The following is a 24,200-nucleotide window of genomic DNA, read 5'->3' on the forward strand; positions in this document are numbered from 1 at the left end:
CAGTAATTTCACCCTGGTACTGGGAACAAGAGAACTATTTTTTAAGTTTATCTTCCATCCATGAGATCGAAGAAGAAATAGAAAAGCTTTCGAATGGTCTTCTGCCAGACGACAGGATGGTGTTTGAACCAGAATATCATCCAAGTATGGCGCTACTGCTATACCTCTGGTTCTGACCACTGCAAGCAGAGCCCCTAGAACCTTTGTAAAAACTCTTGGAGCAGTAGCTAGACCAAACGGAAGTGCAATAAATTGGAAGTGCTGGTCCAGGTACGCAAACCTTAGGAACTTGAAGTGTTCCTTGTGTATTGAAACGTGAAGGTAAGCATCCTTCAGATCTATCATGGTCATGAACTGTCCTTCCTGAACTAAGGAAAGGATGGATCTTATTGTCTCCATCTTGAACGAGGGGACAGCGAGGAATTTGTTTAAGCACTTTAGGTCCAGAATTGGGCGGAAAGTTCCCTCCTTCTTTGGGACCTCAAAAAGGTTTGCGTAGTATCCCAGACCTCTTTCTGCAAGAGGTACTGGTACAATGACTCCCAGGGAGGAGAGATCCCTCACGCACCCCAGAATAGCTTCTCGTTTTACTTCTGGCCTTAAAGACAGGTTTGATAAGAGGAATCTGCCCCTGGGTGGATGAGACTTGAAACCTATCCTGTATCCCTGAGCGATGACCTCCTGAACCCACAGGTCTCGCACGTCCCCAAACCAAGCGTCCGAAAAGAGCAATAGTCTGCCCCCTACTAGATCCATAGCCAGATAGGGGGCTGCCACTTCATGCCGACTTTGTCTCGGCAGGCTTCTTGTTTTGCTTGGACTAAGTCCAGGACTGAGCCGGCTTCCAAGTCCCATTGGATTTCTCTAGTTTTGCTGAGGGCTTCTGACATTGGGATTTAGCCGAACGAAAGGAATGAAAATTAGGACCTTGTCCTTTAGGTCTGTTCTTCTTATCCTGCGGTAAAAAGGCAACTTTGCCTCCTGTAACCGAGGAGATAATAGAGTCCAGGCCTGGACCAAATAGAATCTTTCCCTTAAATAGGAGGGAAAGAAGTCTTGACTTTGAAGTCATGTCCGCAGGCCAGGACTTCAGTCAGAGTGCCCTGCGGGCTTGAACAGAAAAACCTGAAGCCTTAGCATTCAGGCAAATAATCTGCATATTTGAATCACAAATAAAAGAATTAGCCACCCTTAAGGCCTTAATTCTTTCCTGGATTACATTGAGGGGACCCTCCACCACGATCAACTCAGATAAGGTGTAGCGCACCAGTAGTTAGCAGCTCCAGCAACAGCCGCTGCCGGTTGAAACAAATATCCCGTATGTTGAAACATTTTTCTTAACAGAGTTTCTATCTTCTTATCCATGGGCTCTTTAAAAGACGAACTGTCCTCAAGCGGGATAGTAGTACACTTAGCAAGTGTGGAGATAGCTCCATCCACCTTGGAGATGGAACCCCACAACTCCAATTGAGAGTCCAGAACCAGGAATAATTTTTTAAAGGAAGAAGGGGGAAAATGAAGAACCAATTTTTTACCATTCATTTTAATAATGTTCGCAATCTTTACGGGAACCGGGAAAGTCTGTGGTACAACCCTGTCCTCGTAGCCCCTATCTAATTTAGGCTCTGGGACCTCTAAAGTAGCCAAAACTTCCTTTAGCAGAAAGCGTAAATGTTCAATCCTAAATCTAAAGTCTGGTTCCTCCGCAGCTGGAGGCTTAGAGGCAGCAGATTCCGACCCAGAAAGAGTATCCTCTGAAGTATCAGAGACGTCTTCATCAGCGCATAATCTTGTATCAGATATATCCAATAAGCTAGATGACCCCTGGGAAGGATAGCAATATTTGACCTTTCGCTTGTGCTTAGCAGGGCGAGGTAAAGCACTAAAGGCCGCAGACACTGCAGTTTATAACTGCTCAGTAAAATCGGGTCCCCTCCAGATGTAGGTTTAGGAGTGCTACAGGAAGCTGCATGTTTATTAGGAGATGACTGAAGGGTGCGCACCTCATGGGATGGAGACTCATCAGAGGTGGATGGCTCAGTGGTACTAAAAATATTAACCTTTTTCGACATGATTACATCATCAAGGCATGTGGAACATAATTGAGCAGGTGGGTATACCACGGCCTCCTCACAATATAGACAGGTATTAGACTTAGGTAAAGAGGGAGTACCCTTTAACGCATCAAAAGCAGACTATTGAGTAATGAGATAAAACGGCACCTTTATACCCCCAATGGCTGGGGCACTCACCACCTCCTATGACCCAGGCCAAAAACAGAGAAACCGCTTCTCCGATAAAGCGCACGGTCAGGCAAGAGGAAACAGTGTGACGACACCCGGTCAATTGGTGAGCAATGCAGGATCACCCCTGCTATAGGAAAAAGCGTGTCAAGCCCCTTCAGCCTGCGCAGCTTACAAAAACTTGTACGTTCCAACATCTGCCTGAGCCTCATCTCACACATATCGCAGCATAATCATAATAAAATAAAGTATGTGATTAATCCCCCCTGTTCAATAATTCCCCTCCGGAGATATTAACCCTTGATTCCATACAAATAAAAGGAGCCACACTGTGACCCTGTCTTCTTGCGTCATATATATATAAAAAATTAAATGATCTTACCGGAATCTATGCCGTGGAACAGAAACATAGCCTGTCAAGTTTGACAGTCTTGTAGCATCGCTCCTGACATGAACTTGAGTGATGGAAGCAGGCAGTGAAACTCGTCATCACTGATTGCTTAGGAGCTGTTAATACAGTCTGGATGGGTTCACAGAAAGACTCTCCCTGCATCTCCAGACTCTAAGATTCGTCAATGCTCTCACTGAGAGGCTGACAAGACTAGATAAAACTCCAGTCCCATTTTCGAAGGGCAGATACCCCTCATAAGGAACTACTCTGTATCTTCTGACACTTCTCTGCAAACCTCCTGTGATGAAAGGCAAAGAATGACTGGAATATGAGGGAAGTAGGGGGAGTATTTGAGCCTTTGGCTGGGGTGTCTTTGCCTCCTCCTGGTGGCCAGGTTCAGTATTCCCAACAGTAAGGAATGATGCCGTGGAGTCTCCTCATATTTAGAAGGAAATCAGCATGTTTTTAAAAATTAAGCAAAACTATACATTGTTACAAAAACACTCCCAGGTGGGCTATATAAATGGATCTACAAAACATTTATGCAAAGAAAAATCGGGTGTACAGTCCATTCCATAGGTGTTATTTTCTGTTTTAGAGAATTAGCAGATTATACAGTAAGGGGCAAATTATGCAAAAGGAAAAAACAGAATTTATGCTTACCTGATAAATTACTTTCTCCAACGGTGTGTCCGGTCCACGGCGTCATCCATAACTTGTGGGAATATTCTCTTCCCCAACAGGAAATGGCAAAGAGCACAGCAAAAGCTGTCCATATAGTCCCTCCTAGGCTCCGCCCACCCCAGTCATTCGACCGACGGACAGGAGAAAAACAGGAGAAACCATAGGGTGCCGTGGTGACTGTAGTTAAAGAAAGAAATTCATCAAACCTGATTAAAAAACCAGGGCGGGCCGTGGACCGGACACACCGTTGGAGAAAGTAATTTATCAGGTAAGCATAAATTCTGTTTTCTCCAACATTGGTGTGTCCGGTCCACGGCGTCATCCATAACTTGTGGGAACCAATACCAAAGCTTTAGGACACGGATGAAGGGAGGGAGCCAGTCAGGTTGCCTAAACAGAAGGCACCACGGCTTGCAAAACCTTTCTCCCAAAAATAGCCTCCGAAGAAACAAAAGTATCAAATTTGTAGAATTTGGCAAAAGTGTGCAGGGAAGACCAAGTCGCTGCCTTACATATCTGATCAACAGAAGCCTCGTTCTTGAAGGGCCCATGAGGAAGCCACAGCCCTAGTAGAGTGAGCTGTGATGCGTTCGGGAGGCTGCCGTCCGGCAGTCTCGTAAGCCAATCGGATGATGCTTTTCAGCCAAAAGGAAAGAGAGGTAGCAGTAGCTTTTTGACCTCTCCTCTTGCCAGAATAAACGACAAACAGAGAAGACGTTTGTCTGAAATCCTTTGTTGCTTCTAAATAGAACTTTAAAGTACGAACTACATCTAAATTGTGTAACAAACGTTCCTTCTTTGAAACTGGATTCGGACACAAAGAAGGCACAACTATTTCCTGGTTAATATTCTTGTTGGAAACAACCTTTGGAAGGAAACCAGGTTTAGTACGCAAAACAACCTTATCTGAATGGAACACCAGATAGGGCGGATTACACTGCAGAGCAGATAACTCAGAAACTCTTCTAGCAGAAGAAATAGCAACCAAAAAACAGAACTTTCCAAGATAACATCTTGATATCTATGGAATGTAGAGGTTCAAACGGAACCCCTTGAAAAACTGAAAGAACTAAATTCAGACTCCAGGGAGGAGTCAAAGGTCTGTAAACAGGCTTGATCCTGACCAAAGCCTGAACAAATGCTTGAACATCTGGCACAACTGCCAGTCGTTTGTGTAACAAGACAGATAAAGCAGAAATCTGTCCTTTTAGAGAACTCACTGATAATCCCTTATCCAAACCTTCTTGGAGAAAGGAAAGGATCCTAGGAATTTTGATCTTACTCCATGAGAATCCCTTGGATTCACACCAACAGATATATCTTTTCCATATTTTATGGTAAATTTTTCTAGTTACAGGTTTTCTGGCTTGTACCAGAGTATCTATCACAGAATCCGAAAACCCACGCTTAGATAAAATCAAGCATTCAATTTCCAAGCCGTCAGCTGGAGGGAAACTAGATTTGGATGTTCGAATGGACCCTGTACTAGAAGATCCTGTCTCAAAGGTAGCTTCCATAATGGAGCCGATGACATATTCACCAGGTCTGCATACCAAGTCCTGCATGGCCACGCAGGAGCTATCAAGATCACCGAGGCCCTCTCCTGTTTGATCCTGGCTACCAGCCTGGGAATGAGAGGAAACAGTGGAAACACATAAGCTAGGTTGAAGGCCCAAGGCGCTACTAATGCATCCACTAGAGTCGCCTTGGGATCCCTGGATCTGGACTCGTAGCAAGGAACCTTGAAGTTCTGACGAGACGCCAACAGATCCATGTCTGGAATGCCCCATAATTGAGTCAACTGGGCAAATATCTCCGGGTGGAGTTCCCACTCTCCCGGATGGAATGTCTGACGACTCAGATAATCCGCCTCCCAGTTTTCCACTCCTGGGATGTGGATCGCAGATAGGTGGCAGGAGTGATCCTCCACCCATTTTATGATTTTGGTCACTTCTCTCATTGCCAGGGAACTCCTTGTTCCCCCCTGATGGTTGATGTAAGCAACAGTCGTCATGTTGTCTGATTGGAATCTTATGAATCTGGCCTTTGCTAGTTGAGGCCAAGCCCTGAGAGTATTGAATATCGCTCTCAGTTCCAGAATGTTTATCGGGAGAAGAGACTCTTCCCGAGACCATAGACCCTGAGCTTTCAGGGAGTCCCAGACCGCGCCCCAGCCTACTAGACTGGCGTCGGTCGTGACGATGACCCACTCTGGTCTGCGGAAGCTCATTCCCTGGGACAGGTGATCCTGGGTTAGCCACCAACGGAGTGAGTCTCTGGTCTTCTGATCTACTTGAATCACTGGAGACAAGTCTGTATAGCCCCATTCCACTGTTTCAGCATGCACAGTTGTAATGGTCTTAGATGAATTCGCGCAAAAGGAACTATGTCCATTGCTGCAACCATCAACCCTACTACTTCCATGCACTGAGCTATGGAAGGTCGTGGAACAGAGTGAAGAACTTGACAAGCGTTTAGAAGTTTTGACTTTCTGACATCTGTCAGGAAAATCTTCATTTCTAAAGAATCTATTATTGTCCCCAAGAAAAGAACTCTTGTCGACGGAGACAGGGAACTTTTTTCTATGTTCACCTTCCACCCGTGAGATCTGAGAAAGGCCATAACGATGTCTGTGTGAGCCTTTGCCTTTGAAAGAGACGACGCTTGTATCAGAATGTCGTCCAAGTAAGGTGCCACTGCAATGCCCCTTGGTCTTAGAACCGCTAGAAGGGACCCGAGTACATTTGTGAAAATCCTTGGAGCAGTGGCTAGCCCGAATGGGAGAGCCACAAACTGGTAATGTTTGTCCAGAAAGGCGAACCTTAGGAACTGATGATGATCTTTGTGGATAGGAATATGTAGATACGCATCCTTTAGATCCACGGTAGTCATAAATTGACCCTCCTGGATTGTAGGTAAAATCGTTCGAATAGTTTCCATTTTGAACGATGGCACTCTGAGAAATTTGTTTAGAATCTTTAAATCCAGAATTGGTCTGAAAGTTCCCTCTTTTTTGGGAACTACAAACAGATTTGAGTAAAACCCCATTCCTTGTTCCACAGTTGAAACTGGGTGTATCACTCCCATTTTTAACAGGTCTTCTACACAATGTAAGAATGCCTGTCTCTTTATTTGGTTTGAAGATAAGTGAGACATGTGGAACCTTCCCCTTGGGGGTAGTTCCTTGAATTCCAGAAGATAACCCTGAGAAACTATTTCTAGTGCCCAGGGATCCTGAACATCTCTTGCCCAAGCCTGAGCGAAGAGAGAGAGTCTGCCCCCTACTAGATCCGGTCCCGGATCGGGGGCTACTCCTTCATTCTGTTTTGGTAGCAGCAGCAGGCTTCTTGGCCTGCTTACCCTTGTTCCAGCCTTGCATCGGTTTCCAAGCTGGTTTGGTTTGCGAAGCATTACCCTCTTGTCTAGAGGCTGCAGAGTTGGAGGCCGGTCCGTTCCTGAAATTGCGAAAGGAACGAAAATTAGACTTATTCTTGGCCTTGAAAGGCCTATCTTGTGGGAGGGCGTGGCCCTTACCCCCAGTGATGTCTGAGATCATCTCTTTCAATTCTGGCCCAAAAAGGGTTTTACCCTTGAAAGGGATATTAAGCAATTTTGTCTTGGAAGATACATCCGCTGACCAAGACTTTAGCCAGAGCGCTCTGCGCGCCACAATTGCAAACCCTGAATTTTTCGCCGCTAATCTAGCTAACTGCAAAGCGGCATCTAAAATAAAGGAATTAGCTAACTTAAGTGTGTGAATTCTGTCCATAACCTCCTCATACGGAGTCTCTCTACTGAGCGACTTTTCTAGTTCCTCGAACCAGAACCACGCTGCTGTAGTGACAGGAATAATGCACGAAATAGGTTGCAGGAGGTAACCTTGCTGTACAAAAATCTTTTTAAGCAAACCCTCCAATTTTTTATCCATAGGATCTTTGAAAGCACAATTATCCTCGATAGGAATAGTAGTGCGCTTGGCTAGTGTAGAAACTGCCCCCTCGACCTTAGGAACTGTCTGCCATAAGTCCTTTCTGGGGTCGACCATAGGAAATAATTTCTTAAATATAGGAGGGGGGACAAAAGGTATGCCGGGCTTCTCCCACTCCTTATTCACTATGTCCGCCACCCGCTTGGGTATAGGAAAAGCGTCGGGGTGCACCGGAACCTCTAGGAACTTGTCCATCTTGCACAATTTTTCTGGAATGACCAGGTTGTCACAATCATCCAGAGTAGATAGCACCTCCTTAAGCCGTGCACGGAGATGCTCTAATTTAAATTTAAATGTCACAACATCAGGTTCTGCCTGTTGAGAAATTCTACCTGAATCAGAAATTTCCCCATCTGACAAAACCTCCCTCATGGCCACTTCAGATTGGTGTGAGGGTATGACAGAGCAATTATCATCAGCGCCCTCCTGCTCTACAGTGTTTAAAACAGAGCAATCGCGCTTTCTCTGAAATGCAGGCATTTTGGATAAAATATTTGCTATGGAGTTATCCATTACTGCCGTCAATTGTTGCATAGTAACAAGCATTGGCGCGCTAGAAGTACTAGGGGTCTCCTGCATGGGCAAAACTGGTGTAGACACAGAAGGAGATGATGTAGAACTATGTCTACTCCCTTCATCTGATGAATCATCTTGGGCAACTTTACTATCTGTGGCAGTACTGTCCTTACTTTGTTTGGACGCTATGGCACAATTATCACACAATTTTGAAGGGGGAGACACATTGGCTTCCATACATACAGAACATAGTTTATCTGAAGGCACAGACATGTTAAACAGGCTTAAACTTGTCAATAAAGTACAAAAACCGTTACTGTCTCTTTAAATTTTAAACAGGGCACACCTTTTTTACTGAATATGTGAAAAACTATGAAGGAATTGTTCAATTTTAACCAAATTTTCACCATCTCATCAGTCCTATGTGGGAACAGAAACCGATTTTAGTTACTGCTGCTAAAATCATAATCCTCTCACAAACAGAACTCTTCATCCTTTTCTGTTTCAGAGTAAATAGTACATACCAGCACTATTTTAAAATAACAAACTCTTGATAGTAGAATAAAAAACTACAACTAAACACCACATACTCTTCACCATCTCCGTGGAGATGCTGCTTGTTCAGCGGCAAAGAGAATGACTGGGGTGGGCGGAGCCTAGGAGGGACTATATGGACAGCTTTTGCTGTGCTCTTTGCCATTTCCTGTTGGGGAAGAGAATATTCCCACAAGTTATGGATGATGCCGTGGACCGGACACACCAATGTTGGAGAAAAGTATATTTTAGTATAGTATTTATTTTAATGAAATGCATCTCTTCTGCAGTAATATTTCAGAGAAGAACCTTTCAAATCATAAAGAAACAGACTAATGTGATGTAATCAAAATAAATCAAGTTTTTTTATTTATTTTTTCCAAGACATAATATTTGAGTATTTTTTTCACAGATTTGTAACCCTTTATGTCTCTCAGAGAGACACTTTCCTGACTACTTAAGTGATACAAATTTACAATCCACATTCTTGATCACTATGACATTTTAACCAGTATATAGTAGTTTAAAATATACTTGTAATTATGGCACTTTAAAGATCGACATAAAGAAAAAGAAAAAGAAACAGGCTCGAGTCCCTTAGTAGATACAATCCAGTAGTTTATTGGATCTGAGCCAGAGGTAAAGGTATCCTCCCTCTTATCTAAACATCGTCAGTCAGGCCTCATTTTTTATATTTGATACTGTTTTGGAGAATAATATAATAAGGCTACAAAATGAGCAAAGGAAGGTTTTTAAAATAATACATGGGGGCCGAATTATCAAGCTCCGAATGGAGCTTGATGCCCCTGTTTCCGCGTAAGCCTTCAGGCTCACCAGAAACAGAAGTTATGAAGCAGCTGTCTAAAGACCGCTGCTCCATAACTTATACGCCTGCTCTAAGGTCATGGGCATCAATCCGCCTGATCCTATACGATCGGGTTGATTGACCCCCCCCCTGCAGGGGGCGGTATTGCACAAGCAGTTCATAAGAACTGCTTTTGTAATGATAAATACAGACAGCGTATACTGTCGGCATTTATCGATGTGCGGCGGACATGATACATTGTATCATGTCCGCTTGCACATTAATAAATTGGTCCCATGGTTTTAAAAATAAAATTTACAATGATAAATTTGCAATGATTTACTTCATTACCTTAATGTATAATCCTTAGTATATTATGCATGTTAATAAATGTAATAAAGTTAGGCTGTAAGATTTTTTTTTCCCAGAAAGAGCAAAATAAACAAAATGGAGTAATTTGCTCATTTTTGCTGGAGAGTATTAGGTTCAGGAGTAATTTGCATAAGAATTTCGGGTTATACATGGAATAGGTAAGACTTGATGGGATTTATTGTACATATCTGCTTAAAACAAAAAACATGTTCTCAGTGCTGTATTCAGGACACACATAACTACTTTGTATACATGCAAATATATAAAAGACATTTTTTGGGACGCAAATATCTGTATGAATAGGGAAAAACATGTTCAAAACTAGCTGACAATATAAAATAAAACATCTCAGTGATTAATGCAAGCAAAACAGTTTTATTTATTGTCATATATCTCAAGCAATTTTAACAAAGAGTTGTGCTTGCCTAAGAACACATTTTCTTTTATCTGATAACTAACTGGAGCACTGTAACTGAAAGCCACATTTCATGAGTCTGGAGATCAATTACTTAGGTCGTTTCCATTCAGGTGGTAAAGTTTGGAAACTGGTGGTAAAAACCTTTTTCTCCATTAAAGTCTAAAGAGAATTGTTACTTTACCACCAGTTTCCAAACTTTATCACCTCAATGGAAACTAGCTCTTAGTTTGGCAACTTAAAACCAATTTTCCAGACAGATGCAGTCAATTCCTGTTATATTGTGATGAACAATGGATATACCCAAATCCATATGCTTAGTTCAAGTAAAACCTAACATTCTGAATTTAAAACATGAGTATGTGTTGAATAGCAAGGATGATTTACTCATTGGTGGGATGAAACTTTTGGTTACCTTTAGTTTTAATAAATTGCTGTTAACACTTAGGCAGAAAAAAAAGAGAATCTTCCAGTCTTACCATAATGCATATAACAGTTTCCTTTGGTGGGATCCAGCTGAATTGCCTTCAAGAAGTATTGCTCTGCCTCACTTTTACGACCCTGAAAGTGGAAACCAAGATATTGTGAAAATACATATAAAAATGTATAATCAGGAGAACCCCACACACACACACCTTTGCCATGAAATACAGAGAGCCCAGGGTAGTCAGTTAAGTTCCCTGCATTGCAAGTAAGCCAGTAATATAGATAGGCTGAGGCTCTACAGTTTGCAGAGAAGTCGAGGATAGATATGGTTATCCATCACATTCCCTAATTATTTTGTTTCTTAATTTCGATTTAGAGATCCTACCAACGGACTACTTTTGGGTTCAACTCGTGAACTCAATAATTAGCCTCTCTTGTATATTAAATGATAATGAAATACATAATTAAATTATCCACGAAAGATTTAATCATGCCTATGGAATCATAAATGCACTTTAATTATTTTACTGTTTTTTCCTCGATTATTAAAGTGATGGTAAATCCAAGCGTTTAAAAAAAATGATAGTATTTACTATCACTAAAAATAATGTTGAGCTTCATTGATCATTTATTTAAAAAATTTGCTAAACTCGGTGTTCTTCTTTAATGAGGGGACATTTCCACCTCTAATTGATTTAGAGATGGAAACGTCCCCTCATTGTTAGAAGAGCGCTGTGCCATGGGCGGCTGGAGGCTCTGACTTTAGTGAGCTGCTGCGCGAGTTTAGCACCTTTTTTTTTACTAAATGCTCAATAAAACTCAACATTATTTTTAGAGATGGTAAATCCTAGCTTTGTAAACGCTCAGATTTACCATCACTTTATTATGTATGTATATAACTCTGTAGAGTTGGGTACAACAGTAGGGGCATACAATGAAAAAGATTTATGGTAAAATACAAATACATAACAGACTAAAAAACAAGTTAGTAGAGGAAGAGGAGGGTCCTGCTCTGAAGAGCTTACAGTCTACAGGCTTAGTGTGCAGAGACATAAGGTTTACAGAAGCTGGTCACGTCGATTACATTTGAAGCAGAAAGTCAAGGCAGTTCATGGTAATTTGGTTAAGATGAAAAGCTGTTTTTAATAGAGTTGCTAATCCTCTTTAAATAGGTAGGTTTTCAAACAGCATCTTAAACTATACAAAGTCTGAGACAGTCCGATGGAGTTGAGTAGGGAGTTCCAAAGAACAGGGACAGCACATGAGAAGTCTTGGAGGCGAGAGAGGGAAGAAGAAATAATAGGAGTATTGAGACATAAAAACAAACATAGAAACAGTGTTGCTCACCTGAACTAAAGTAGAGAGACGCAGGTCAGAGGTTGAAAAAAGAGGGCGGGTCAGGGAGTATTTGGAGATGAATGAGGAAATAGTTGTGAGTGAGGTTGTTGATTGCTTTATGGGTTTGAATTGTATTCTGAAGTGTATGAGAAGCCAATGTAGGGACTGGCAAAGCAGGGCAGCTGATGTAGATTGGCGAGTCTAGCTAAAACATTTATACAGATGGGGGGGGAGAGGAGGTATTTGGGAAGGCCATTTATAAGTAGATTGCAATAATCAATATGTGATAAAATTAGGGAGAGGATTAGTATTTTTGTAGTTTCTTGGGTAAGGAAAGGGCAAATTCTGGAAATGTTGTGTATGTATGCACTGCAAGGGTTTAAAGAATCAGAGAGAGAGAGGGAAGAAGTCATGAAGTAAAGGGGTTGAGTGGACAGGTTGTAAGATGAGAAGAAGACAGAAGTGTTGAGATCTCCTCCTCTGTTACAGGATAGAAGTAACAGAGTATCATTAAAGGGACACTGAACCCAATTTTTTTCTTTTGTGATTCAGATAGAGCATGCAATTTTAAGAAACTTTCTAATTTACTCCTATTAGCATTTTTTCTTTGTTCTCTTGCTATCTTTATTTGAAAAAGAAGGCATCTAAGTTTTTTGTTTGTTTCAGTACTCTGGACAGCACTTTTTAATTGGTGGATGAATTTATCCACCAATCAGCAAGGACAACCCAGGTTGTTCACCAAAAATGGGCCGGCATCTAAACTTACATTCTTGCAGTTCAAATAAAGATACCAAGAGAATGAAGAAAATTTGATAATAGGAGTAAATTAGAAAGTTGCTTAAAATGTCATGCTCTATCTGAATAAAAAAATAAAAAAATTTGGGTACAGTGTCCCTTTAATAGAAGGGATGGGTAGAATGATAGCTACAGGGAAGAGTCATCAGTTCAGATGAACGTCAAAAGATATGAAAGAAAGGGATGGGGATAAATAAATATAGAGGAATTTACATTTTAACTATGTGTTTTTTGCACTACATTTAAAGAGGCTAGAGTACACTCCAAGGAATTCACAGACAGATCTACATACTACACATAGATTGCTTCATATATGTAGGATCTCATTTATATCTTCCCAAATTGGCCACAGCAAAGGAGATAAGATAAACAATCAAGAAATGTTTCAATGAATGTGTACCTGGATTGCAATGCAATGCACATTTCTCAAAGTGAGAGTTTTAAATGCTTTTAAATATTTTTTGTATAAAGAGGTTTTATAATGCAGAGGTTAAACAGTCATTAAAATTAAACTTTAACGGTTCGGATAGAGGTTACAGATAAAAAACAAAAACATTTGGGTAGTGCCCCAATATCTTGAGCAAATGGTAGCAGTTTTTGCAGCCATGTTTGTAAGAATATTATTATTTATATAGCTGTGTGCTCCTGAGCCTACCTAGGTATTCAGTCATGGAAGAGAGCTAAGTTTCAACTATAATTTCTGATACATATATTAAATTCAGTTAGATTTTAATCAACTTTCCAATTGATATTTATTATGAAATTTGCTTTGTTTTTGGTATCCTTTGCCGAAGGAGCAAAACGGCACTACTGGAAGCTAGCAGAATACATCAGGTGAGCAAATGACAAGAAACATCTATGTGCAGCCAACAATCTGAAGCTAAATCCCAGTGGTATATTGCTGCTTCAGATTCTACCTAATTATTCTTCACAACAAATATTAACAAGAGAATGAAGCAAATTAGACAATAGACGTAGATTTGGAAAATTGTTTAAAATTATTTGCTGTATCTGAATGAAAAAAGGAAAAATTTGCAGTTTCATATACCTTTAACATCCACCTACAACCCGATGCTGCAAGCAGCTTTCATGTGTGAAGATCGCTGTCAGCAGTACACAGTAGCTGCATGCATGAGAGAGCCAAATATGTCAAATATATTTGTCAGACAGAATTCTAAAATGGTCTTGGCAAAGCCTAAACTTAGCACTTATGTGCTGTGAAGCAATGAAGGTTGTAGGTTCTATATAACCCACCTTGTATCATAATATTCCATATACATACAAAAGATGGATTTAATCTTTTTTACTTTCATATGTAAATAAATAAATAATACAATTATTAAACAGATTGAGGCTTATTTATCAAGCCGTCAACCGCGAATACACTGGAATTCTGCAGCGTAATTGTGGAGAGCCTGATCTCCCTTAGTTATCAAAGCCTACAGACTGGCAAAAGTAGAATTTTGTGACGTAACATACAATCCGCCGGTCTCAGTCCGACACAGATCAATGCTTACATCACTACAGATGTTCCGAATGCAAATTCGGCACTATCTGACTACTTTTGCAAGTTATAAAATAACTACCAGGTGCTTTTATATTCCGCCGCCCTGGAGGCAGCGGATGCCATAGGAATCAATGGGAGTCTGAAAGCAGCGAAAGCTCATGTTCGCTGCTGCCCGATATCCCATTGATTCCTATGGGAGAATAAAATTTATGTTTACACCTAACACCCTAACATGTAACCCGAGTCTAAACACCCCTAATCTGCCGCCCCCTACACCGCCGCCACCTACATTATACTTATTAAACCCTAATATGCCGCCCCCTACACCGCCGCCACCTACATTATACTTATTAACCCCTAATCTGCCGCCCCCTACACCGCCACCACCTACATTATACCTATTAACAGTTTAGTGTAAAATTAAATTATAAGCGCTAGAGAAGAACCCAGCTTAACTATTGAATTCCCCTCCAGGAAAACAAGAAAAGTGAGAGCAAAAGAACAGGTGATAGTTAAGCGCTAAAAGCGAGGGTTTGAGAGGAGACTGTTTATCTATAAATAAAGCAATGTGACAGCGTGTAGTGTGAATATAAAACCTAATATTAGGAACGGTGGTAAGTGCTGTGTAGGTAACCAGTACTAAAATGGAAATGTGGATAATAGCAAAATATATATATATATATATATATATATATTGATATAATGTAATCAACTAGAAGAAATGAAAGATGCAAAGAAGGTACAAATATAGATACAATTTATTAAAACAAAAGTCTAAAACAATATTCTCCTAAGATGTCCAGTATAGAGGCAAGTTACCTTTGCCTCTATACTGGACATATAAGGAGACACACTATTGCTCCACTGTTGCTAAACATCACTTTGAAAACGCAAGTACTGTACTATATACTGCAATCAGTTCTTTTTTTTATCAATTGTTACTATTAGTAACGAATAAGGGAGACGTCCCTGCACTTTTAGATACATATGTTTTAATATTTAATATTTGCTCATTACTTGACATATTGTTTTAGACTTTTGTTTTAATAAATTGTATCTATATTTGTACCTTCTTTGCATCTTTCATTTCTTCTAGTTGAATACATTATATCAATATATATATATATATATATATATATATATATATATATATATATATATATTGCTATTATCCACATAATTCTAGTACTGGTTACCTACACAGCACTTACCACCGTTCCTAATATTAGGTTTTATATTCACACTACACGCTGTCACATTGCTTTATTTATAGATAAACAGTCTCCTCTCAAACCCTCGCTTTTAGCGCTTAACTATCACCTGTTCTTATACTTATTAACCCCTAATCTGTTGCCCTCTACACCGCCGCCACCTACATTATACTTATTAACCCCTAATCTGCCACCCCCTACACCACCGCCACCTACATTATACTTATTAACCCCTAATATGCCACCCCGCCACCGCCGCCACCTTCATTATACTTATTAACCCCTAATCTGCTGCCCCCTACACTGCCGCCACCTACATTATGTTATTAACCCCTATCCCACCGCTCCCGGGGCCCACCACAACTAAATGAAGTTATTAACCCCTAAACCGCCAGACCCCCACATCGCCATAAACTAAATTAACCTATTAACCCCTAAACCTAACAAACCGCTAACTTTATATTAACTTTTAATTCATCCTTATCTTATAATAAATTTAAACTTACCTTTAAATTTAAATTAAACTATATTAAACTATTAATTAATCTACCCTAATTAATATACTAAAATTACATTAAACTATATTAAATTAATAATTAACCTACCCTAACGTTTATAATAAAATTACATTAAACTATATTAAATTAATAATTAATCTACCCTAACTTTTATACTAAAATTACATCAAACTACAAATTAAATTAAATATATTATATATTTAAACACCTAACCCTACTTAAATAATTTAAATCTACACTAAAAAATGACTAAATTACAAAAAACTAACAACTAAGTTACAAAAAATAACAAACACTAAATTACACAAAAAAATAAACACTAAGTTACAAAAAATAAAAAAGAAGTTATCAAAGATTTAAACTAATTACACCTAAGCTAAGGGCCCTATGAAAATAAAAAAGCCCCCCCCCCCCAAATAAAAAAAAACCCTAACCTACAATAAACTACAAATAGCCCTTAAAAGGGCCTTCTGCTGGGCATTGCCCCAAAGAAATCAGTTCTTTTACCTGTAAAAAAATATATAAACAACCCCAACAGTAAAACCCACCACCCACACAACCAACCCCCAAATAAAAACCTAATCTAAAAAACCTAAGCTCCCAATTGCCCTGAAAAGGGCATTTGGATGGGCATTGCCCTTAAAAGGGCATTTAGCTCTATTGCAGCCAAAGCCCTAATCTAAACTAAAACCCACACAATAAACCCTTAAAAAATCCTAACACTAACCCCTGACGATCGACTTACAGTTTTGAAGATCCGACATCCATCCTCCAAGAAGCCGGCAGAAGTCTTCATCCAAGTGGCTGAAGTCTTCATCCAAGCCCGCAGAAGTCTTCACCCAGACGGCATCTTCTATCTTCATCCATCCTGCGCGGAGCGGCTCCATCTTCCAGACATGCGACACGGAGCATCCTCTTCAATCGACGTCTTCTTCGGAATGAATGTTCCTTTAAATTACGTCATCCAAGATGGCGTCCCTTAGATTCCGATTGGCTGATAGAATTCTATCAGCCAATTGGAATTAAGGTTGAAAAAATCCTATTGGCTGTTGCAATCAGCCAATAGGATTGAGCTTTCATACTATTGGCTGATGATAATTTTTTTTTTATTTTTTGTAACTTAGTGTTTATTTTTTTCTGTAACTTATTGTTTGTTATTTTTTGTAACTTAGTTGTTAGTTTTTTGTAACTTAGTTATTTTTAGTGTAGATTTAAATTATTTGAGTAGGGTAGGGTGTTTAAATATATAATATAGTTAATTTAATTTGTAGTTTGATGTAATTTTAGTATAAAAGTTAGGGTAGATTAATTAATTAATTTAATATAGTTTGATGTAATTTTTTTTATAAAAGTTAGGGTAGGTAATTATTAGTTTAATATAGTTTAATGTAATTTTAGTATAAAAGTTAGGGTAGATTAATTATTAATATAATATAGTTTAATTTAAATCTAAAGGTAAGTTTAAATTGATTATAAGATAGGGATGAGTTAATATATAATATAAAGTTAGCGGGTTGTTAAGTTTAGGGGTTAATAGGTTAATTTAGTTTATGGTGATGTGGGGGGCTGGCGGTTTAGGAGCTAATAACTTTATTTAGCTGCGGTGGGCTCCGGGAGCGGCGGGATAGGGGTTAATAACATAATGTAGGTGGCGGCGGTGTAGGGGGCAGCAGATTAGGGGTTAATAACATAATGTAGGTGGCGGCAGTATAGGGGGTGGCAGATTAGGGGTTAATAAGTATAATGTAGGTGTCGGTAGGCTCCGGGAGCGGCAGTTTAGGGGTTAATAACTTTAGTTGCGGCGGGGTCCCGGAGCGGCGGTATAGGGGTTAAACATTAGTATAGTGTGGGTGCTTAGTGACAGTATACAAATAAAGCTGAGGAAAAGCCAAAGAGCAGCGAGATTGATGACTGTTAGTTAACAACAGTCCGCTGCTCATAGCCCCGTACTTTGTGCGCGGCTTTTTGACAGCTTTTTTGTTAAATGTGGAGAACGTATTCAGGTCCGCGGCAGCGATGTTAGATGATGTCAGGCGAGCGTATTGGTGCTGGCGAATGCAGCACAGTTGACGGCTTGATAAGTAGGCCTCATTGTCTAACACAAAAGAAAAATAATGGGGTCCCGTGTCTATTTAATGGTCTTTACATGTTGACGTGTAAATATAAAAAGACTGCACATTTTGTTAATGGAAGTAAATTGGAAAGTTGTTTAAAAATGTATTCTCTATCTGACTCATGAAAGTTTAATTTTAACTTGAATGTCCCTTTAAGCAAAAGCAACTTAACATTAAGATTTAATAACGTTAAAAAATCAAGACAAAAGGGAGTAAGAGATAAAAAATTAAAATGATTTAATCATCCTCATTTTAGTACTTTTTTTAACATAAAAAGGTTCTCATTGTGTTAAGAAATGTGTTTTTTTTTATTTCAGAAATGGGGTAGCCATTGTACAAATTAGATTTCTTTTAATACACAAATATTATTTAATAATTATTTTTTAAATGCATAATAATTACTTAGAATTAAAACCATCTGTATCCATTTGTTAAATTTGATTAGTAAATCAATATCAAAAGCTGTAACTGGTGTAAAAGTAAAATTAGATTTATCTGTAGGTATTTTTGTATTTTTTATAAATGCATGTTGGCATTACGCTTTTGGCCTTCTACTAACAAAGAAAATATTATGTACTTGTGACAGTATTTGGCTACAATGAAGTTAAATTTATGGTTGTAAATGTATTTCCACTCTGGAAATGCTTATCTAGCCATTCAATTTATTTTGGCATTGCATCTTCACTTTGCACTCTGCTATGGGTGGTCTATTTATCAAAGCTTTGAACCACAAATGGGCTCAGGGCAGCACCATTTGGCAGGTTAGAATATTTATAAATCAGCACAAACCTGCAACAAATTGTAAATCAAATATAGAGAAAATTATTTATACAGTTTTTTTTTTTTCCTGGTTGGCACTTGGCATAGTGTAACTTGTGTAATACTTGTAAAAGCTATAAACATAGCAGTGTTTTCCTACACTCAAATGCATAAACATAAATGAAAATGTGTACAGTGGGATATGTTACCTCACAAGTGATATCATAAATATCCTATTCTTAACTTTAAAAAAAAAGTGTGATACCCACTGTGCATTTTTCGATACCTGATATGAAAGAGAAAAATGCACTAAAGGATACCAATAAATATTTACTGCAACTCTTAAATTTAAAATGTACGTTAAGAGCATAAACCACCCAAGACAAACAGGATTACTTTAGAGACCATCCTGGAGTTAGTTGATGATCATCAAACTACTTTAGCGTCCATTTGCACATCATCAGACATCATCAGGCTTGTAAAGCTAAGGTAAAAAAAATCTGGGTGATGACTTCAGAATGATTAGCAGATTACCTTACTGAATACTTCATGAACAGCCAGTGAATGATTCTAGAGTGATATTATTTAAATATTTCGGCCTGTGGGGATACTACAAGATGGCTTCTGATAATTAGTCTGGAGACATTGATTACTTCAGAATGACAGATATTTTTTTTTGAGCAAGAACAAATTCTGGGATTAATCTCCATAGTTTTCCTAAGGAAGGGGGGTATACTCACTAATTACTTTTTGAATATTGAATGATAAGGCTCTGTGGCTATTAGTTAAAAAATATTGTAACCCTATTCAGCACAGGACATCTTGATGCAAATCATTATAACTCAGGGTGTATTAAGGCCTAGGCCAACAAGGCCTGTGCCTAGGGTGGCAGATTGGGGAAGCGTGGTGGCACTTTTGCAGGCTGTGTTGACGTGTGTTAAGTACTGTCAGTGTGTGACTGGTCACATTGGCTCTGTGGCCAAGACTGCATAGTAAGTACCGCCCCTACTACATATGAGTCCAGTCCGACTATCATCACTGCCTTCTCCCTCAAGGTAGGACCGCAGCTACAATTATTATGTATGTAGTTGCCGTTCCTACTTGGGCCAACACCAGCAAAGAGCACTGCTCTGCACTGCAGCCTGCGCGTCAAGTCTACTCCCCACCTTAATGGTAGGTCCTGCAGTGTAGCACAAGTCTGGATCAAACAGAACACAAGGGTGGATATGGATGACTGGGTGTCAACACTTGCTTATGTTCAGGTGTATGTTGTTGCAATAGGCTGCACAAATAAATAGCTGTAGGAATAGCGTGAAAGTATGATTTTGCTGGCATTGGTAGCAAAGGTTACATGTGATGCAGTGTGTGTCGTGCGTGAATTTATGTCACAGGTCATTCATTACTAGTAACTCAGAATAAACGGAAATGAAAGATCTCTGAAATAGTTTGCTCAAAAGACAGGTGAGCAATTTGTAAAGAATTTATGTTAGTCTCAATATACAATTAGTAAAACAGCCCGTGCCCACAGTATCGACAGAATAAAGCCATTAAGTTATATAATAAGACTGATTCAATCAAAAACTGAACTGGCATACATGGGTTTTTTTATAATTCAATATTTATTCCATTACAGGTTGGGAGAAAAACCTAAATATACTGTAAGTAGCAAAGGGAGTATATTGCAATGTATAGAACTCTACACAGCAAACAATAAGTGTCAGCAACAAGTTGTGATACAGACTGTGAACATACACAATACGTGTGAGTTATGTGGGTGAGATTCTATAATAAGGATACTTGGAAAAGCAGAGGACCCCCTCCCTGTAGTTTACATGTGAGATCAGTGTAGCTGTGTCTTGCCTAAGTGTTTGTCATGTTCTATAATGCACAGAGCCCTCTTTGGAAAATTGTAACCTAAGTGATGTCTGTGTATCTGCCAGAATGTTTCAATGAAGCAGATAAAGGGACGTGAAACCCCTATTGTGTTTTTGTCTGTTTGTTCCATGATTCAGATAAAGCGTGCAGTTTAAACAACTTTTTAATTTACTTCGATAATTTTTTCTTTGTTCTCTTGGTATCCTTTGTTAAAGGACTGGGAGCTAGCTGAACACATCTAGTGAGCATACCTCGGTGTACACATGTGCAAATTCAACTCCCTTGAGTTTATGCAACATTTAATTTATATTATAAATGCAGTGGGGAAAAAAGCCACATTACACCCTGACCACAAATAGTATGGCCAAAAAAGTCTTAAAACCTGGTGGTGGGGGCAGCAAAATTTTGAGTGCCTTGGGCAGCACAAAACCTAAATATGCCACTTTATGGTACACAAGGTGTTGGCATTCCTGGTTTCAGATTTGAAACAATTCCAGTCCATGTTTTGTGTGGTTTTTAACATTAATATTAATATTTTTTTTTACTTCACAAGTTTGGGTTTTTTCTGTGAAAAGTTCATATAGTAAGGAAGAACCAATTGATGTAGATTTGCAGATCAGTATTAAAAAACCTTGCAGAAAACATTCAATTTGCAGACACAGGATAAAGTGATAAAGCAATAAAATAATGTTAAAGGGACCTCTACAGACTGCCCCCTTATTTTATTTCTTTTGACAGCTATGCATTTTAGCCAATCAGTGCTGACTCTTAGGTAACTCTACGTGTGTGAGCACATTGTTATCTATATGGTACACATGAACTTACGCCCTGAGATAAGAGACGGCCTTCAAGGGCTTAGAAATTAGCATATGAGCCTACCTAGGTTTAGCTTTCAACAAAGAATACCAAGAGAAAAAGGCAAATTTGATGATAAAAGTAAATTGGAAAGTTGTTTAAAATTGCATGCCCTATCTGAATCATGAAACTTTAGTTTTGACTAGACTGTCCCTTAAATACGTGCATTTGGGTGTTTAGTTTTAAATGGATGTAGATTATGGACGCCACAAGTAGCATTCGGCTGTTATCAGAGCCTGATTTCATCTTGTAAAAGTGCAACACTAAAAGGTCTGAGATTGTGCAGATCTTTGTGTGTTGCACTTTCACAAGAAGAAAAGAGCGGAATGCTGCTGGCGGCGGCCATATTTTTCTGCATTCGTTTTAAAACAATACACTTGAATGCACGTCTAGTAGATAAAGCCCCTGGGCCAGATGGTATACACCCACAAGTTCTTAAGAAGCTTAGGCCTAGATTTGGAGTTTGGCGGTAAAAGGGCTGTTAACGCTCCGCGGGCTTTTTTCTGGCCGCACCATAAATTTAACTCTGGTATCGAGAGTTAAAACAAATGCTGCGTTAGGCTCCAAAAAAGGAGCGTAGGGCATTTTTACCGCAAATGCAACTCTCGATACCAGAGTTGCTTACGGACGCGGCCGGCCTCAAAAACGTGCTCGTGCACGATTCTCCCATAGGAAACAATGGGGCTGTTTGAGCTGAAAAAAAACCTAACACCTGCAAAAAAGCAGCGTTCAGCTCCTAACGCAGCCCCATTGTTTCCTATGGGGAAACACTTCCTACGTCTGCACCTAACACTCTAACATGTACCCCGAGTCTAAACACCCCTAACCTTACACTTATTAACCCCTAATCTGCCGCCCCCGCTATCGCTGACACCTGCATATTTTTTTTAACCCCTAATCTGCCGCTCCGTAAACCGCCGCAACCTACGTTATCCCTATGTACCCCTAATCTGCTGCCCCTAACATCGCCGACCCCTATATTATATTTATTAACCCCTAATCTGCCCCCCTCAACGTCGCCGACACCTGCCTACACTTATTAACTCCTAATCTGCCGAGCGGACCTGAGCGCTACTATAATAAAGTTATTAACCCCTAATCCGCCTCACTAACCCTATCATAAATAGTATTAACCCCTAATCTGCCCTCCCTAACATCGCCGACACCTACCTTCAATTATTAACCCCTAATCTTCCGATCGGAGCTCACCGCTATTCTAATAAATGTATTAACCCCTAAAGCTAAGTCTAACCCTAACACTAACACCCCCCTAAGTTAAATATAATTTACATCTAACGAAATAAATTAACTCTTATTAAATAAATTATTCCTATTTAAAGATAAATACTTACCTGTAAAATAAACCCTAATATAGCTACAATATAAATTATAATTATATTATAGCTATTTTAGGATTTATATTTATTTTACAGGCAACTTTGTAATTATTTTAACCAGGTACAATAGCTATTAAATAGTTAAGAACTATTTAATAGCTACCTAGTTAAAAACAGAATTTATGTTTACCTGATAAATTACTTTCTCCAACGGTGTGTCCGGTCCACGGCGTCATCCTTACTTGTGGGATATTCTCTTCCCCAACAGGAAATGGCAAAGAGCCCAGCAAAGCTGGTCACATGATCCCTCCTAGGCTCCGCCTACCCCAGTCATTCGACCGACGTTAAGGAGGAATATTTGCATAGGAGAAACCATATGGTACCGTGGTGACTGTAGTTAAAGAAAATAAATTATCAGACCTGATTAAAAAAAACCAGGGCGGGCCGTGGACCGGACACACCGTTGGAGAAAGTAATTTATCAGGTAAACATAAATTCTGTTTTCTCCAACATAGGTGTGTCCGGTCCACGGCGTCATCCTTACTTGTGGGAACCAATACCAAAGCTTTAGGACACGGATGAAGGGAGGGAGCAAATCAGGTCACCTAAATGGAAGGCACCACGGTTTGCAAAACCTTTCTCCCAAAAATAGCCTCAGAAGAAGCAAAAGTATCAAACTTGTAAAACTTGGTAAAAGTGTGCAGTGAAGACCAAGTCGCTGCCCTACATATCTGATCAACAGAAGCCTCGTTCTTGAAGGCCCATGTGGAAGCCACAGCCCTAGTGGAATGAGCTGTGATTCTTTCGGGAGGCTGCCGTCCGGCAGTCTCGTAAGCCAATCTGATGATGCTTTTAATCCAAAAAGAGAGAGAGGTAGAAGTTGCTTTTTGACCTCTCCTTTTACCGGAATAAACAACAAACAAGGAAGATGTTTGTCTAAAATCCTTTGTAGCTTCTAAATAGAATTTTAGAGCGCGAACAACATCCAAATTGTGCAACAAACGTTCCTTCTTTGAAACTGGTTTCGGACACAGAGAAGGTACGATAATCTCCTGGTTAATGTTTTTGTTAGAAACAACTTTTGGAAGAAAACCAGGTTTAGTACGTAAAACCACCTTATCTGCATGGAACACCAGATAAGGAGGAGAACACTGCAGAGCAGATAATTCTGAAACTCTTCTAGCAGAAGAAATTGCAACTAAAAACAAAACTTTCCAAGATAATAACTTAATATCAACGGAATGTAAGGGTTCAAACGGAACCCCCTGAAGAACTGAAAGAACTAAATTGAGACTCCAAGGAGGAGTCAAAGGTTTGTAAACAGGCTTAATTCTAACCAGAGCCTGAACAAAGGCTTGAACATCTGGCACAGCTGCCAGCTTTTTGTGAAGTAACACAGACAAGGCAGAAATCTGTCCCTTCAGGGAACTTGCAGATAATCCTTTTTCCAATCCTTCTTGAAGGAAGGATAGAATCTTAGGAATCTTAACCTTGTCCCAAGGGAATCCTTTAGATTC

At 39.5% G+C, this 24,200-nt stretch overlaps 1 protein-coding gene across 1 annotated transcript in view; it reads right to left on the minus strand.

Moving 5' to 3' along the window:
* Positions 1–24,200, minus strand: part of TMTC2 (transmembrane O-mannosyltransferase targeting cadherins 2) — a 711,043-nt gene that overhangs the window by 159,045 nt on the left and 527,798 nt on the right. The window contains exon 9 of the mRNA XM_053716930.1: positions 10,428–10,509. Within this exon, the coding sequence (XP_053572905.1) occupies positions 10,428–10,509 (82 nt within the window). The remainder of the gene's footprint in view (positions 1–10,427; positions 10,510–24,200) is intronic.

The sequence above is a fragment of the Bombina bombina genome, chromosome 6, assembly GCF_027579735.1.
Source record: "Bombina bombina isolate aBomBom1 chromosome 6, aBomBom1.pri, whole genome shotgun sequence".
NCBI lineage: Eukaryota > Metazoa > Chordata > Amphibia > Anura > Bombinatoridae > Bombina > Bombina bombina.